The sequence below is a fragment of the Falco rusticolus genome, chromosome 4, assembly GCF_015220075.1.
Source record: "Falco rusticolus isolate bFalRus1 chromosome 4, bFalRus1.pri, whole genome shotgun sequence".
Classification (NCBI taxonomy): domain Eukaryota; kingdom Metazoa; phylum Chordata; class Aves; order Falconiformes; family Falconidae; genus Falco; species Falco rusticolus.
Genome location: NC_051190.1, coordinates 73,768,908 through 73,787,963, shown reverse-complemented (window position 1 = coordinate 73,787,963; position 19,056 = coordinate 73,768,908). Strand labels below are relative to the sequence as shown.

The 19,056-nt window shown below is 43.4% G+C and overlaps 1 protein-coding gene across 2 annotated transcripts in view; it reads right to left on the bottom strand.

Annotated features, from left to right (window-relative positions):
- The window catches only part of NMT2 (N-myristoyltransferase 2), a 32,942-nt gene extending 14,191 nt beyond the window's left edge, over nt 1-18,751 (bottom strand). The window contains exons 1-6 of one of the 2 annotated variants that reach the window (XM_037383954.1): nt 18,327-18,751; nt 10,195-10,330; nt 4,638-4,782; nt 833-951; nt 645-736; nt 422-538 (exon numbers count right to left, since the gene is read on the bottom strand). In XM_037383954.1, coding sequence (XP_037239851.1) covers nt 422-538; nt 645-736; nt 833-951; nt 4,638-4,782; nt 10,195-10,330; nt 18,327-18,436 — 719 coding nt within the window. In that variant the 5' untranslated portion in view covers nt 18,437-18,751. The remainder of the gene's footprint in view (nt 1-421; nt 539-644; nt 737-832; nt 952-4,637; nt 4,783-10,194; nt 10,331-18,326) is intronic. The other variant, XM_037383955.1, reaches the window with a different exon arrangement.
- Nucleotides 18,752-19,056: the final 305 nt, after the last annotated feature.

Here is a 19,056-nt window from a genome sequence, read left to right as displayed (position 1 = left end):
CAGAGCTCTATCAAGACTTAACCAATTGCATTACTTCAAGATGCAGCCAAGCACATGCCATGTGGTATCATAATTCTTTACGATTGTCAGTGTATGAAGACCTGGCCAAGGAAGTCCAACTGACTGACTATCCTTTAAACACTTTCCAGTAGGGCCAGAAAATTCTATGTTATTATCTCCATCATCCATCAATAAGAAAATTTCTTAAATATGTATTACTGGTCTTCATTGTAAGGAGCCGACAAGCTTTTCTTTGGCAGGGGAGGATTCTTCTGACTCTTTTTCCTACTCTTTTCTGACTCTTTATGGTCAGTGAGACTCCTTCTCTCTTTTTAAGTTCTCTATGGCAATGGATACCAGTCTCAAGATTTGTTTCATGGTGTTACTCTTTTACAAATACAAAAGCAATGGTGCATTTTACCTGTCATAAATACGAATATTTGCAGGGATGGCACTTATGAATCCTACCAGTTTTTTGTTTGAAGACACTCTAACCCCACAGTGCCATTGGGGTAACCAGCCTGGAGGACGTAGTGCCCTAGAATTGACGACAGAAATAATTACAAATTACTGCCTAAGAAGATGTAATAAAAACACCCTTCTTTGCACTCCAGCCAGAGCAGAATATGGAACTTGCTACTCACCACAGAAGAAATTCAGGTGAATAATCAAACCTAAACATATTATCATCATCTTCTACGTAATTCTCATTTAACAGTGTGTACAACTCCTTCAGCTGAAAACACACACACAAAAATCCAAAGATTTACCAACACACATCAATCAGAATGTTTCAATGATTTTAGATACATACAAAAATTTGTGTACTTACAACTTCAGCATTGCTAAGATCCAATGTGTCCCACATAAACCCTTGTGGCAAAGAATATGGCTCTAGGCGGACATTGTCCTTATCTGGTTCAATTGCACCATGTGAAGTTATAACTTCATCTTTTAAGGGAGGAGGAGGAAGAAAAAAAATAAAGAAAAAAAAAAAAAGAACAGTTACATTGCTAGCTTTCCTGATAGTTCCCAAAACTGCACTGAACTCATGTAATGTATTTCCTCATAATTCTGTGATAGGAACATGAAACTTTTCAAAAATGTTGGAAAAATAGGTATTATTAGTTTACACTATTTCTCATTCTCACAAATTGTACAGAGACTAAAAACTATCTCATCAGGATATCTATAGATATGCACAGAACTACTCTACCTCAACTGATACCCAGTATTTCATACACAGGACAGCAATTTATTTTATTTTCTTTATCAGCACATACACAGCATTTAGCTAGCCATGAGAACCATGATCTCATCATGAGAAATATATACTTACAGCTAACAAGCTATGGCTCAGATCCTGTTTACCACTGATTTGAACAGACCTGAACTCAACAGGATTACACAGGAGCAGTGGCATGGCAAAGCCAGGACATTTAAGGGATGCTGATGAAATGCGAAACTTGTTCCTAAAAAACCTACATGAAAGCATTCGTTCTTCTCCTCCCTTACTTTACAACTCCGGTCCCTCGCTATACAACTATGAACAGAAGCTGTCTCTCTTCTGTGGAGCAGCACCTGCCAAATCATAGAATCATTTATGTTGGGAAAGACCCTTAAGATTATCAAGTCCAACCATTAACCCAGCACTGCCAAGTCCACCACTAAACCATGTCCCTGCTCCCTGGGCAGCCTGTTCCAATGCTTGACAACCTTTCAGTGAAGAAATTTTTCCTAATACCCAATCTAAACCTCCACAGGTGCAACTTAAGGCCATTTCCTCTTGTCCTATCACTTGTTACTTGGAGAAGAGACCTTCTCTTCTCCACCTTGCTACAACCTTCTTTCAGGTAGTTGTAGAGAGCAGTAAGGTCCCCCCCCTGAGCATCCTCTTCTCCAGGCTAAACACCCCCAGTTCCCTCAGCTGCTCCTCATAAGCCTTGTACTCCAGACCCTTCACCAGCTTCGTTGCCCTTCTCTGGACACGCTCCGGCACCTCAACGTCCCTCTTGCAGTGAGGGACACAATTCTGAACACAAGATTCGAGCTGCAGCCTCACCAGTGCTGAATACAGGGGGACAGTCACTCCCCCAGCCCTGCTGGCCACACTCTTTCTGACACAAGCCCAGATGCTGTTGGCTTCCTGGCCACCTGGGCACACTGCTGGCTCATGTTCAGCTGGCACAGGTCAACCAGCAACCCCAGGTCCTTTCCCACCAGGCACTTTCCAGCCATTTTCCCCAGCCCGTAGTGCTGCGTGGGGTTGTTGTGTCCCCAGTGCAGGACCCGGCACTGAGCCTTGTTGAGCCTCACACAATGGACCTCAGTCCAGCCTGCCCAGACCCCCCTGCAGAGCCTTCCTGCCCTCAAGCAGATCAACACTCCTGCTCAACTTGGTGTCAGCTGCAAACCGACTGAGGGTGCACTTGATCCCATCATCCAGATTGTCAATAAAGATATTACACAGAACTGGCCCCAATCATGAGCCCTGGGGGACACCAGGTGAGACCAGCCACCAACTAGATTTAACTCTACTCATCACAATTCCTTGGACCTGGCCATCCATCCAGTTTTCTACCCAGAGAAAAGTATACCCATTCAAGCCCTGAGCAGCCAAGTTTCTCCAGAAGAATGCTGTGGGAAATGGTGTCAAGGCTTTACTAAAGCCTAGGTAGACAACATCCATGGCCTTTCCCTCATACACTAACCTGCCTCTTCATCCTGATCGGATGGTCTGTAATAGGCTCCCACCACATCTGCCTTGTTGGTCTTCCCCCCCGATTCTCACCCATAAACACTCAACCCTATCATCACCATCATCAAGCTCTAAACTGTCAAATGTTCCTTTGTAGTAAGAACTTTTCCCAAATGACATGCAATCCTGATCTTCCATCCTGCCATTACAATTTGGAAGATCATCATTACCAGCACTTCTATGCAAACTGTGGAAAGTATCAACAGCCTAAATGGTACTGCCACTACATGGCAGACGTGGCCTAACTAAAGAACCTAGTGCTAACAACCTTAATTAGAAGGCGGAAGGATCCTGAAGTTAATTTAATGCAAAGATGCCAGCTTTTTCTATGGAAAAAGCTATTCCTTGAATCAACATATCCCGCATGCCAAATAGTGAAGACTTCCCAATATGTTCATTCAGCAGATAAAGGAAAAACTTACAAAAAAAAAATCAAGGAGCAATTCATAAACACTGTTGAACAAAACCTCTGATGGACAAATCCAACAAAGCATATTTCTACTGAACAACACTAACAAATTATTTTTAGAGCCAAAGTATTGGTCCTTTTAGGCTGGCAAGTGAGAGACTCATCTCTGTAGAAGTGCTGTAAGATATATTGACTAACCTGAATTAGCTCTGAAAAACCTTTGTCATGGCCAGAGTATTTATTTTTTATTTGCACATCAACTTATTTCAGCTGGGTTCTTCCAGTACTTGGGCAGGATTACTGTGACAATTACTACCATTAGTTTTACAGAAGTATCTGGATAGTTTGTATGGAGAAGAGCCAGGGCAGGTCAGTTCAGTCCAGTGGAAAATACTGCATTCAAGGACACTGCTCTGGACTTCTCTATGCAAAGAAGCCAGGGAGAAATGAGATCACTGTGGATTAAGCTATAGAAATGGATTAAAGTGAAATACTGCCCTGCGGAAAGACAGCAGAGTGCTCCTGTGCTTTAGACTCTACCTTATTTCTGCTTATTCTACACCAGCCTCCAATGCCATGGAGAGAAACGCGCAGAACAGAACAATGACAGCTATTGCTCTGAAACTGCTTTACTTGTGTGGTCCCCAAGTTTTGTCAGCGCTGAAGAGTTACAGTTGCTCAACTTGAAGATAATGAAGGGGGAAGAACAAGATTCAGAAAGCAATTCAGAAAAAGCAAGAGTCAGCAACTGCCTTCTCCAACAAAGAGTAAGATTTACCAACTGTGTTATCAGGGATCAGATCAGTATAAAAAGTAATCTGCCAAATTCCTTACAAAATTAAAAGCAAGGAGAGGTCACCTCCCCATCTCACTTGGTACCAAGAATAGAGAACGGACTCTGAAAACTACCTTCAAAGCAGTGTACATTGTGGAGGAAGTGTATGAACACACAGCAGTAGAAGTGTTCACATGTGAGAGAAGCACCATTATCCACTTGAAGCTGCAAGAAAACAGTGTAGCCTACAGCAGGAGAGTCATTATCTCTGTGATAGCAAATCTATCTGCTGGGGGGGGAATAAATAAATAAATGACATCAAAGTTTACCCTCTGTCAGCACTTAAGAGTTCTTGTTTTCCCTGAAGGGGAAAAGACTTCTACATTCTGTTGTTCAAGAGTTCAGACCTACAATATACAAAGGAACGCTACTTCAATAGCATCTCCCATTTTTATAGAGAACATCAGAATGAGATTTAACACCGTATTTTGTTGCATTCTATTTGCAGGCAGGGGGCCAAGCACTTTCCTAAAGAACATCAAGAATTCCACACACATTGCACAAAAGATTAAGGATCTCTACCACAGACAGTCCGACTTCATACCCATTTTAGAGAACACACCACACTTAGAGAAGACCACATTCTTTTAGAGGTCAGTAAGACAGATCTTATGTCCAGGTCCAGTTAAACTTACTAAGTTTAGGTACAGGTTGCGTATCCCAAAACTGGTATTTACGTTTGGTAGCCTCATCAATATTCTTTGCTGGGCCTTGGCATGCAGAGAGCAGCTCCATTGCTCTCTGGATGTCTTGAAGCTTCTGCATTGGAATGGCTGGATTCTGCACACAGAGACAAATCGAAGAGGAAGCTTATTGTGTACATTTACTTTAAACAGTTGTACAAACAAGTTCACTTATTTTACTGTTACATATTCTTTCATGTACTTGTCTCATCATGGCTAGTTTAGGTATAACCTTCGGAAGCAAGAGGGTGGGAAGCCAACTGCAAACAACTTCACAAAATACTTCATAGTTTTGAGTTATGCTTGCATTTAACCATGAAACTTCAATATTCTTAACACAAACAATGCAGCGTTAAGGCAGGATACCAGTACCACAATAAAAAGCTTCTTATATTCACACACACACCCCCACACCCCACACCCCCCGCCCCAGGTAAAATACAATGAAACAATCAGTTTAGATATCTAACAATCTAAAGATACCACTGGTACACACAGAGATAGCTGAAGTTGTACTTTACACATACAATATAAAATAATACTTAGATTTGCTATGGTTCAGTATGTCAGGTACACTGCATTGGTACAAATATCTGCTTTTTAACCTTAGTTATATTTTAGCTGCTTTCTGTTAGCTTGCAATTATTATGGTAGGTACCTCTCTGCATTGCATCATACCTAGGAGTTAACCATCTTGCCACTAATGCCAACTCTGCCAATGCTCACAACTAAAGGTAATCTTAACTGATAGAAGCAGATGCATAAAATAAATCCACTTAAAAGTTGAAAAATCTTTACTGAGTATTTATTTGAAAAGCATAAAACCTGAGGCTAAGCATTTCTAAACAGAGGTCTTAATGCCTCACTTTTGATCACTCTGAGTAAGTTTAACTGGAATGAAATTTTTATCTGCATGGGAAAGCACAGAGGAAAATGGTAACAGACTTCTGAATCTAAAGGCATTTCTCTCTCTTTTTTAATCTATGTATTTGTTTTGTTATCTCCCAAGTTGTTAAGTTCTATTCTGAGGCACACTAACAGCATGCCTGGGCTCAGGTTTTTCCAGACTGCAGTGCAATAAATACATTTGAAGGAATAGTCTCAAATGCATTGGAAAACTTCAAGCAATTCTGCACTGAGATTTCAAACCAGATTTTTTTTTCTGAATATCAATGGATCACTGTTTCCATATTCCACTCTCTTTCTAGGATTCATGCGTTGAAAAACCACACTAAACTACATGTAGTAATGATGTAAACCTTCATTTGGACAGGCAACTGCCTTATCCTCAGTCACAAAAGGAGTGAAACTCCCTGCCTGTAGCTCAAGCAGGACATAATTTTCTATTTATAATAAAAACTTGTACTCTCCAAACATTATGCAATTTCTTTCATTAATTGAAGTATTGCAAAATTTTACTGTGAGCATGCTTTAAACGCCTGTCATCTCAGTAGCTGTGAATTTACATATTTACACACTTTAGAGCAACACTAAAAAAACCTACCTTATTTCTAGATCCAGATTACAGTGACGTAAGTTACTGTTCTCATTAAGTTCGCAATCAAATCAAATAAAAATCAATTTGTCTATTACACGCTGGCCTGATACAAATAGTTCTAATGCCACTAGATAAATTCTGAAATCTTACCAGTACATTATGAAATCATATATAAACACAGACATACTGTAATTTATTTTGTATGTTTCTTTTAAGTCTCTAATGTTTTTTCTACATTAAGAAAAAGAAAATGGAAATTCTAAAAAAAAAGATATTAGGGTCTAAAAAGATCTTACTAGCATATGTAAAATAAAAAGTTCATGTTCAGGTACTAAATACAACATGGCTAGGGATATCAGGAGGAATCTCCTTGCAAAACATTCAGAGGTCAGCCTACCTAAGAAGTTTACTTTTAAACCTTTTTGCTTTCCTTTAATAGAAAGCAAGAAAAACCTATGCAGAACTTCATGTGAATTTGAAAGAGGAGTGATTTTGTTTAGTTTCAGTTTAGGAGAAACATCTCCTCACAGCACAAGACAGCACTGTTGTGCAACAGGGCTGCGGTACACAATGCTTTTTTTGCCTCAGTTTTGGTGACAAGAGCTGAACTCAGGCCTCTGGTGTCCCTGAGCCAGGCAGCACAGTCTGTCAGGCTCCCATTAACCACAGCAGCAGAAGTTAGGGACCACTTAGCAGACTAATCATGCACAGGTCCCTAAGAACAGACTGGATACATCTGAAGGTGCTGAGGGAGCTGGCTGATGTTACTGCAACTAGCATCTATAAAGATTAAAACGTTACAGCAATTGGTGGAACTTTCTCATGACTGGAAAAAGGGAAATGTCACACCTACCTTCAAGAAGGCAAGGAGGAAGATTTTGAGAAGCCAGGGGTTAATACTGTTTAACGATCTGGACATGACAAAGTGCTTTCTTTGCAAGTTCATAGATGATACCTAGTTGGGAAGAATAGTTGATACACTGGACCCCAGAGCTGCTATTCAAAGCTACTTTGACAGGCTGGAAAGCTTGACAAAGGCAAATATGAAGTCCTGCACCTAGGACGTTAAAAGCCCTTGCAATGGCAGAGAACAGCATGGACTGGATACGAAGCAGCTTTGCAGAAAAGAACTTGGAGGTCCTGGTGAGCAAAAAGCTGAACATTAGCCAGCAGTTTGCTGGCCAGCAAAGGAGGACAGCTGTATACTGGGTTGTACCAGCAAGTCTTCCCCTTTATCTGGTACCCCTAAGATCACATCTCACAGTTTTGGGTTCCCCATTACAAGGAAAACATTGACATAGTGGAGAGGGTTCAATGGAGGGTCACCAAGATGACTGGGGGACTGAAGAACATGACATTCGAAGAGAAGATGAGACACCTTGGTTTGTTCGGCCTTAAGAAGAGAAAGTTAAGGGACTAGGAGAAATCTTGCTGGGAAATGGGAGGATGTAAAGAACACCAAGCCAAGTCTTTGCAGAGAAGCACAATGATAGGACAAGAAACAACAGACAAGTTGCAAAACAGCAAAATCCATTTAGATACAAGGAATTAGTGGGGTTTTAACCACAAGTAACAGATTGCTCACAGAAGTTGTGGAGTCCCCATCCTTGAAGACTAAACAACCTGATCTAGGCCGGAGCAAGCTGATCTAATTGGATCTGCTCGAAGCAAGAGGTTGGTCAAAAGATTTCCAGAGGTCCCTTCCAATCTAAATTATTCTGTGACTATGTTGCGTAGGCCACTGGTGACTAGAAAAATAGACTAGCAATATTGCAGATCTGGCAAACTTACTTTGTGCCAGTGTGGACAGTCTATTCAACTGGGGAAATCAGTCTTCTGAAATGGGCAATGAAGTGTCCCAAAGGTCGTCATAAGCATACAATGCTAATAAGCACTTCTTGCTGTGGTTACACTCACGTCAATGTTCAAGAAGTCCAGTACCACAAGTAAGAGAGCGAGAAGCCAAGGACACTCACTGTTCCGTTCTTCTCATCTCCAGACTGGTACACCTGTTTACAAACTCATCTGTCCTCAAAATCTGTTTTCAAAATAATTTCCAATGAGTTCATAAGCCCCACTGAGCATTTCCTGATGATCCTGCATATATTCTCTTAGAGGTAAGGTGTATAATGTCACGCCTCTGAAATACTTTGTAAATCTCTTTTCAACCAAGAGCAAGCAAATGCTAGAAGCCTTTTTTCTATAATAGATTTCACATATCACCAAATACAAAATGTAAGTATCACTTGAGTAGCAGAGAAAAATACACTTCTCCACACTGATCCAAATCAGCAGTTTAAGATGCTTTTGAGAAATCTAAACCAGGAAAGTTGTCCAAGACAGAGAAACTCCTCTACTTATGAGTGTGTCTGCCTGGAACACAGCAAAGAAGGCGAAAAAACAGCAAACACTGATGCATTTGCAAGTAAAGTGGAAGCTATATAAGAATAGTAAAATAGTTTAGCTGCCTAGATCTTGAGAGAATGACTTAAATAAGAACTTTTATGCCAGTAAGAGAAAAAATTTTGTAACATTGCTAACGAAGTGGCTAAACTTGTAGGAGTAAAATAGTCATCAAGGGTGCCACCCTAAGTACACAACTTGGAACAAGGATAGGCTTCTACATTTGCAAAATGCATCGCACCAGAGAAATGGGGTGCAAGACCGCAACATGCCAAGGACTAAATATTGCACATGAAAACATAGGAAGTGAAGCAGCTTCCTTTTAATCCAATTAGAGGCAACATACGGAATAATAACTTTGGTCAGCAGGGAACCAAGGAACTCCCAAGATACTGCAGCAATGGACTATGTCTTTAGGTTAACATTAAAATTTACCTTACTCCAATTGTAAATGAGTGAGGTTACTTGGTTATGGTTTGCAAACAATCATATTAGCAATTCATGCCACTTGCTTTTAGAAACGCAGTATTGAAACATGTGGTGAGATCACAAAGTACTGAAGATCTCTCTACGTATTTTAAAGTGTCCCTTCTGCCAAATGTGCCCATTCAAAGCAATGGGGGTGACAAGAGAAGATCTAAAGGGACAACACAAAATCTATCAGTATGTTAGTGAGCCAAAACACAACTTTTTCCCTAAAATCAGTTGGTAGCCCCGATGACAAATCTTGACAAATCTTAGAGGATTAATAGTACTATTGGTATAATGGTGTAACATTCTCCACGTTGATAAAATAAAGCAAATATAACTACTTCAACATGCTCAACAGTCCATAAACTTTATCATGTTACAAACTTTCTCAGGCTCAGATTTCTCTTGAGATAAAAGCTGTAATTTAAAAAGCCACCATGTCACATTATTCACCATTCATTCACAACACTGTAGTCAAAATGCACACAGACAATGCCATTTTATCACAAAGTCCACAGAGACCATACATCCCCTCACATAATGTTGTCTTCTTTACAGCAGAGGTCTTTCAGATGGCAAAAAGTTTCTTCAGTCTGTATCTACATGTTAGCGATTACTGCATTTTATGTAAGATGACATGCTTCTTGTTTGCCCAAATGAGACTCTGGTTGGCATAGCAGATACACCTTCCCTCCCTACTGCTGATGCTCACCATGAGATAGCATTGTGCCGTACAAGTCACTGAAACTGTGCTAAGCCAAGTCAGATGGTGGCTAAGTGCAACTCATCAAATACAACATCTATCTAAAAACATTACCACTGCAGATTGAGATTCCCTCTGACAAAGATGTCACTAGTCTTGAGTCCTAACTGCTGAAAAAGAAAGGCAGAACACCTCCTCCTCTGCTTTTCTCACAGTACACCACACTGTGGTCATGACGACGACTCTCCAGCTAACTTCACATAGTCTGCAAACACCAGGTCTTATTCTGTCTCTATTCAGGACAGTAACCATCTGCTTAATTCTGACATGTTAAGGCAGAACTACCAACTTGCTTTTACAAAGAGCAAAAAAACCACACAAATTAAAATTAAATTAGAAAGCAAGGACAAATTAAAACATAACCAGGCTCTCACTTTTGAAGGCTGTTGAATTTTAATCTCCTGGGAATCAGATGCAGAATCTGATTTGGTGCCTCCAGAATTTGGTTTCTCCTTTTTTCTCTTCTGCTTCTTTTTCTTCTTCTTCGCTCCCAAATCCCCTCCAGGACTTCTGCCAGAGATTCAGAGAATGTGCAATGAGAAAAATCAATACCACTGAGCTCAAAATTCAAAAAAAGTTAAATATAGAAAAAACAGCATTTAATATGAAAAATCTAACAGCAGTTTGAATGTGAAGGAAAAGCGAAGGAAAGGGGGAACTGAGAGCACTGATGAAAAAGTTCCTGCAAGTGCTTTCTAATTGGTTTTATAGTCAGGCTTTCTATACACCCAGGCGTTCTGACACACTAGTGTCAAATTGTGACATCTATAAGAGCCAGTGCTCTTCTCCAGGCTATTAGCCAGCACAAACATGAAACTACCAAATTCAACAGAGTTTAGAGGAACTCAGGAAAGTAACCTCCCTGGAAATTCAGTAATTTTCAGTGGCCTAGTTTTTTTTTCTGCTTCATGCTCAACCATCAGGCACACCTGAATTTCAGATGAATGCAAACAACAACATTCTGTTTTCAAGGAATTTTGTTTCTAACTTAGAAGTGATGAAAGTCTTGCTGAAAATGCAGTAAGAAACAAAAGTAACCAAATATTTGTGCTTTAAAACAGTAAATACAATGGGGTCAACAAAAAAAAAAAAAAACAAACCCAAAACATAGCAATAGCAAAGTATACACTGCACTTGCAGATTCTGACATGTTTTGACTATTGATAATACAACTCCTTCCTTCTTTAAGAAGATTTTAATTTGACAAATAATCAAGATATAGAATCAAGATTAGATTAGAATCTGGGAAGCGTGGGAGGTGTTGGCAACTCCCAGACAGAAGGCAAATAAGGAGGCAATGAGTCAGTTAACACTGAATCCTCTTCAAGAGGTTAATATCCCAGCAAAACCATACCTATATAATGGAGCTCAAGACAGACAGTGGTGTTTGGGGGGCCTGAGTGTTTTTCACTGGAAAAGAAAAAAGTCAATACAACAAACAATTGTTTATTTTAATTCTGGAAGGGGGAAAAAAAAAATCAAGAGGTGATACTGGTAAACCAAAAGAATGAGAACTCACAAGAACATAACTAAATTACTAAGTAACTGAGAACAACACATTTGCAAGGGCCATGTTATTCACTATAACATGCTCACTTTCAAGATTATGATGCTCAGTCTTAGCACCTATACCTTCTCAGAGCTGAAATGAGCAACAAAACACCCAAATGTCCAATTGGAAGCCAAAAGCCTGCAAGTAATCAAACACGCAACTAAACAGACCCATTTCCGTGAGATCATGACTGTTCTCTAGAACAGCCTGTAGTGAAACATCAAGCCTGAGAAGTCCTTAACATTCACAGTTACATTGGGTTAAGTTATTCTCAGAGAAAGAAGGGAAAGAGTTATAAATGCAGCTCCCTCTGGGATTGGACCAAGGAGTTATTCAACAGACAAGAGTGTAACAGATCAGATACACTCACTGGAAAGAGAAGAGAATTTGTAGTATTTACCAGAAGTCTGCAGAAAGAAAAGATGGAGTTGTGTAAGTGAGGCAGGAAGAAAATTTTCTGTTGCAGAATGAAGATACTGCCAGATCACCCAGACAATTCTGTTAACAATGTCTATACTCTCAGTTTAAAATAATAAAATTTAAATGTTTGAAGGCCTGTATATCAAACTGACATTTTGTCCAGAGTTTAAACACAGAACAGACCCAGAGGCCTGGCAAGAGGTTATAAATGTGACAGAGTAAAAAACCAAACATGTACAAGACCTAGGACTTTACCATCTGTGGCAAAAGTGAGATAAAAATACTGGGGAAAGTGATTTCATCTTCGCCAAGATTAATTTAATGAGGTACTCTTCTACTTTCTTGAACTGTCCACAAACTTTCACCTTTTCCTCTTAACATCTCACATACAGAAAATAAATGATACCACATGATGCCACTGTGTCCTTGAGCTGACTCCCAAGAGCCCTTTTTTTGTGTTGAACAAAAGTCTACGATGAGTTTCAGCAAGAAGTTTTTGAACAGATGCCTGCAGCAGGCGCCGAGCTCCAAGTTGCATGGGTGCAGCTCACTTGTCTTCTCGCCTTTCAGCAGGAGCCAGCCCCACTCACACCAGAGGGGAATGCTGCTCGCTGGGATTACCTGAGGGTCAATGTTTTATTTGGTTTGGTGAAATAATGAATGACTGTACTAAAAAAAATTTGGCAGCTATGGAGAAAAAGCAGCTCTGCCAAGCTTTACTAATGTTACCCCCAGTTAAATGGTACTCTTACCAGGATAATATTAGCTTGTTCTTTGACCAGCTCAAGGTCTTTTTCATATAGAAATGCCTACTTTTTTTGCTGTGAAAGAGGCAGGACTAAATTGTTGTAAAATATACATGACATTCACAACTACTCTTTTTTTTTAAATCTTCCAAAATCCCAGTCTTTGGCTTATGACCTTCAGGTTTAGAGCTTTCACACTACTTCTGACAAAATAAATACTGGTATCTTTGACAGGTTATTCAGAGACCGTTTGGGGCAATTATTTATGCATAGTCTCCTGTTTGGGTCTGTCTTTTTTTACTGTTACTGTTCATAAAATCTACAAAGAAGATATAAAGAGAGAACCATTTATCCTTCAACTACTTAGGCACGCCTGCAACCCAGAGATTTGGCAGCAGGCAGCAAGCAGAAACTTCTACTGAGTAAACAGGTTTGTCCAACACAAGTTACAGCCAGAGATACCAAGCAAATCAGGGCAAAAGCAAAAGCAAATAATCTCAGGAATTTTTGTCTTTCTCACACTCTGCCTTGAAACGAACTGAAAGGCTTTAAAACTGGGAGTGAGAATGGCGGGGAAGGGAGGAACCTTGTTGCTCAACCTATAGTAATTACACTGGACATGACAGCACAAAGGATATGCAAAGGTAACAAGATTAAAAGCAGACTCCTATTAAAAGCTTTTCTCTGAATTAAACAGTCTTGTGTGCTGACTAAGATCCGAGTTCTCCTTTGCCTGCTCAGATACACCTATATGATGACACCATGAAACGGATCTCACTCTTAGAAGTTTGGGGCAGAGGGGAGTCGCCAACTTCTGTGAAAGCTGATCTTTAACTGTGAAATCTCTTTTTCTGAACTACCCTGCTACTGTTGAAGCGACACAACTGAGAGCACAGGTCCCACACGGGAAGCAGAAAAAGGATATGCAACTCAGGTTGATGCCATATCTAGCTGTCACGTCAGGAAACATAACCTTTTCACACATCACATCAGCCCCAACCCAGCCCATCACACAGCCCACAGCTGGTTATACTAAGAAAAATACTCAGCATTTTGAGTTTGTCAGTCAGGGAAGATTTTGACTGTGTCAGTCTAGTAGAGACACACTTACACCAGGAGCACTTTACTGACAGAAGGGCAAGCCTACACACTGAGGCTGAGGTGTACTTAAGCACGGATGTGGTCTCAGATATTTTTAACTGCACCCACGATAACAGTTTTGTCAGTCTGATGAATAAGAAAGAACAGCACAAAAGCAGGGTGCAATTCAGCTGAGGCAAAAGAAGAGCCAAAAGAGCTCATTCTGCCCCAAAGAGACCAAACTTTGCCACAGAAACAGGCTGTGGCTACAACTCTGAGACAGTCACTTAGGCCCACAGTTTTATGATTTTTGTCTGTAAGTTACAAATGCAAGCCCATGATCCCACCCACATACCTTTCCACTTATGTACACACATCTGGTGTTTTGCATAAATGTGAAAAAAGATTTTTCTTCTCCCTGTATTGTGGTTTTGTTTGTTGTTTTGGGGGAAGAGGGTTAACTGAAAAATGGCGATACTTACTGTGTTTGGGGAGGAGTGTGGCAAAGGCAGAGAAACTTAACTTTGTGGAGCTCTAAGCAAAACCATGAAAAGCTGAGATGGAAGAATCAGGAGGAACGTGACAGTTACCCTACTCAGGTGGTCAAACTGTTTTGGCTCCCTTGGTTTTGATTTGAGATTATCTTTCCCACTGAATATTCATCAGTGTTATCTCAACTGCCTTTTTGGACACTAAATTCTACTTTAGCAGAAAGAGCTTTTTGTAATATCAACATCTGTTTTAAATTACATGGAAATGTAATTTTAAGTTAGCAATTTCTCAAATTTAAAACCAAACATGTACTTGAGATGCTTATTTTTAAGCTGCAAAGGACGAGGCCTGTTGGGGGGGTGGGTTCCGCCTTCACGGTATTTTTTCTCTCTCTGTAAGTGAGGTTGCAAAACTACATTTCTGAAGACATTATATAGATCTTTTTGATCACAGAAATGAGATCTTCTGCATATGGGCAGGACTCCAAAAATTTTCAAAGTAGTATTGTTTATACTAGGGCTGTTGGTTCATAAAGAAAATGGAGCCTTAGATGTAAAGGGCTTTCCCATTGCTGTATTAGACTACCACCACTTCAAGAGAACAAGCTCCTGACCAGAAGGGCTTATATTCTTCAAATTCCACTTACTAACAAATAACCGTTACTGACAGCCTCTCTGGAAGTTTTCACTTGCATACACTTCGATACTTGAAAATGCAAGTTTTTTGAGCATGAAAACCTGGTAGCAATGCCTTAAAACCTAACCCAAGAAATATTCCTCAAAGCTCTGCATGATTTCTCTGCCTCCCCCTTCAAGTCTGTAAGGCTGTACACCAAGATGTAAATCTCACATGCTAACACTGAGCGCTGCCTCCAGTACCTCAAACATATTTATTTTTAAAAAATTGAGAATCTGAAAGTAGTGCTCATTATAAAGTTGCCATTTAACAACAATCGAAAGTGTATACTACTAAAACATTCAAAGTAAATACTTTGTGAGGGTTGGGGAGGGAGTTGTTTAAAGGTCATACTTTTTCCTCATCTGTTTACTAAATGTTCTGTGCCCAAAGCCTTTCTGCCATGGAGCACAAGGAGCTATTTAGTATAAACTGAGAGACCTTACAAAGCTAGGCTCAGTAGGGTGGATTCAGGTGCAATAAATACATTTTTTCCACATACATACTAACAAAGCTATTTTGTAAGCACTTTATTATGAAACAGAACAAGTACAGCATAATGCACCTAGCAGGAGCAAACTGCAGACACAGAATAGAACAGCAATGAGTCACACAACATACATAATCCTGCATCTAAAAAACAGGAGCAAAACAGAGGACGAAAACATTTGCACAGTTGAGAGCTATAAAATGGTATTTTCTGCTGCAGTCATTCAGTGCTCAAGCACATAAAAAAAGCAAATTAAAAAAAATAATTCAAATTCATACATATATATAAAACCCACGGTTTTTCTGTGGTCAGTATTAGAAGGACCTATTTTCAAATGGCAAGAAACAGCTGAAAGTAACTTCACTTACAAAGCAATCCTACTAGAGACCGACATGCAACACACTCTACCTTCTTCTAAAAAAGTGAGAGTTAAAACAGCATGAGATTAAATACTGACCAGCAGCAATGGAGACCATTCAGAATTTAGCAAACCAGTTGACACAGTCATAGTCTCAAGTAGTAAGACGGCTCATAAATTGCGCAGGTATAAAAAACCTAATCTAAAAGCTGAAAACAAACTTTAAGGCTACCACAAAAATTAATATACTATGATATGGACAAAACAGGGAATAATTAGGCTCCTAATACCATGGGTTAATCTCCCAGATCAAGAGTAGATCTTTGAATTTGCTGTAATGTAAGATTTTTCTTTTCATTTGATGGAATTTGTTTGAATACTTCAGCCTGCAGACAAATAGTAGCAAAAAGATTACAGGAAAATATAATTATTCAGAAGTCAGTATTAGACTTCATGCATCAGAAACATTATAGAAAAATGATACAAATACATAGAGACTTTTTCTACTGGAATGATCTACCACTAATTTAACTGAACATATTACTTGGAAGCATTCACTTTCTTTTATACAAAGACAAATAAAGCAGCTTCTGTGAAATACTCGTTAAAAGACATTTGGGATATTCAACAAAAACAAGTTTTGGGGAGAACAGCAGTTGTCTCCCAGAGCTCAGCGAGCCTTGGAGTAGACTAGCAGCAACCTGCAATAGAAAGCACCGAAGTGCAATTCTTTGTTCCCCAGCTGCTCCTTGCACACTGCTTCTGCACTCACTGTCACAGCAGCCACTCCGAGTGTGTAGCTGCAAGCCTCGCTACACTGCAGAGGGCAGCGACAGCTCAGTCACACACAGAAAGAGAAAACTGGAGTAGGAATAAAGTACGAATGAATTCTAGACAGGCTGGCTCCTATGAAAAGCAATAATCTCTCTCTGCTCTTAGCAGTGTTACTTTAACATATTTGGAAATCATCAACTGTGGCTTATTTAGGCAAAACAAACATAACCAAGCACCCAAGATAATTAAACACTATTGTGTCCCGTTTTAATATCCCAGATTTGTATTACTAGAATTATTTTTAACCCAACTATTTCAACGTGCATGCACTGAATTCACTGACAGAGCAGCAAGCATCAAAGTTTTTCCCTTTCCTGCCTTTCAGACAAGTCAGTCCTCCCAAGCCTCTTTGATTTCTCTTGCCACGTTTAAGATGCAGAGCTGCTTGTTGCCAAGCAAATCCGAGGGGCAGGAGACGACAAACGACAAACATCCTCAAACATCAATCACCTACAGAAATGCTCTCAACCAGATGAATCAGAAATTCATGAGGAAGGTATTTGTGTAGCAGCGTATAAATTAACCCATTTCAGGTTACTCCAGCCACTCCTAGCTGTGACAACAAAGCGTCTTCTCCACAATTGCATTTCCTAACCTCTCAAAAAAGTAAACTTAAGTCCATTTTTTAAAACACGTTCCTCCCACTTCGCTGCCCCAAAAGCCCCCAGCTCCAGCCCCTTGGCACCCCGTGCCCGGCCAGAGGCCCGCTGCCTCATGCCGGCCGGTGCGACGGGCTGCCCTGCTGCCGGCTGTCCCTCCTGCCAGCTCCCCCTCTCCTCCTGCCAGCTCCCCCTCTCCTCCTGCCAGCTCCCCCTCTCCTCCTGCCAGCTCCCCCTCTCCTCCTGCCAGCTCCCCCTCTCCCTCTCCTCCTGCCAGCTCCCGCTCCCCCTCTCCTCCTGCCAGCTCCCCCAGCGACCAGAGGCAGCGCCTGATCCCCAGCGTGGGAAGACCCCAGACGCAAGATTTGCCGAGAGGGAGCGACAACCAGAACAACAGCGTTTGCTCCGGCCGCTGCCTTGGTCAAACACGCGCTCTACTCTCCACCAGCGTGTGGATTTGGAGGTAACATTTCCTTGCGGACAATGGGTGACGCCGAGGAGGAGTGCCTGGGGGGCAGACGGACTCGGCCGCTGCCCGGACGGGTCCCAGGCCGGGAGGGGAGCGGGAGGGAGATGAGGGGGCGCGCGAGGGTGCCGGCCGCCGGGGCCGCCCCGAGGACCCGCCGAACCGAGCCAGGCAGCGCAGGGGCACGTCCCCAGAGCAGAGACCCGCTCCGGGGCGCTTCCCAACGGCCGAGAAAACCCTAGGGAAGTCCCCAGACCCTGAAAACGCGCGAACAACAAAACAGCGTTTACCCTCCCTTTTAAGGCGCGCTTTGCAAGGCCGGCGTCCAGCGGGGAACGTCTGCCCCGCCGCCCCCCTCACCTCAGGCCGGGGCCCGGCCGCCCGCCTCTCGCGGGCGAAGGCCACCCCCGGCGGGGCAAGGGGCGCCGAGCCGGGCGGCACGGCGGGGCCGCAGGGTCCACACACGTCCACACGCTGCCAGCCGCGACGGGAGGCGGCCCGGGAGAAGGGCGCGGGCTGCCGCCGGCGGGGCCCCCTCAGCCGCGGGCGGCACACGCGCAGGCGCCGCGGAGGAGCGCCGAGCCGGGCCGCGCAGCGCCATGCAGGCCGCCCGCCCGCTGGCAGGGGAGCGCCTCGCACGCCCCCCACGCCGCTGCCCGGCGCGGCGAGGGAAACCCGGCCCGGCCCGGCCGGCGGCCGCGGCGGCACTTCCAGCCCCACCGCTGCCGCGGCGGCAGACACGGGGGCTGCCTCCTCGAGCTGTGCCCGCCCGCCCCGCCGCAGCGCGCCCCTACCCCTTGGCGTGCTCGGTTTCCTCCTCATTGTCGCCGTCTATACCGCAGGTGTCCTGGTCATCCAGCTCCAGGCTCTGCTGGCTAGCCGCAGACTCGCTGTCCTCCGCCATCACGGGGGAAGGAGGGAGGGGAGGGGGCGGGGGAGCCTATGAAAGGAGCCGGGGCGCACGGGCAGATGCAGTCGGAGGAGCTCCCTCTAGCTGCTGTCCTTTCCCGCGCCGGCGGAGGAGGCGGAGGCCGCCGGGGCTGCCCGGCCGCTCCCCGCCGCCCTTGTGGGGGACTGAGGCGGGGCTGCGGTGCTGGGACTCGGCGCCCTGCCCTGCCCTGCCCCTCGGACCCGGGCGGTGCCGCCCCGGGGCCCAGCCACCGACAGACCCCCTCGGAGCCGGCATCTGACCCGCGCCCCCTGCCTTCCACGGGCCTCCGGTCCCTCGCACCGGGTCGGCACGGCCCCCGCCGCCGCCGGGGGAGGGCCGAGGCGCAGGCGCAGGCCCGGCACCGGCCGCCCCCGCGCCGTGGGGTCGGGGCAGCGGGCAAGTGGGGCCCGCTCGGCGGGGCCGGGGCCGCCGGGCCGCGGCAGCCTCGGAGCGCCTTTTGGTGATGCCCTGTGATTCCTCCCCGCACCGTAAATACTTCGACGCCAAAGTTGCTGACGGTAGACGCTGCTGCGGCCGCCTGACCATCCGCCTGCACAGCCGTGGCTACCGGCTCTCGCAGCGCCTGCTGTTTT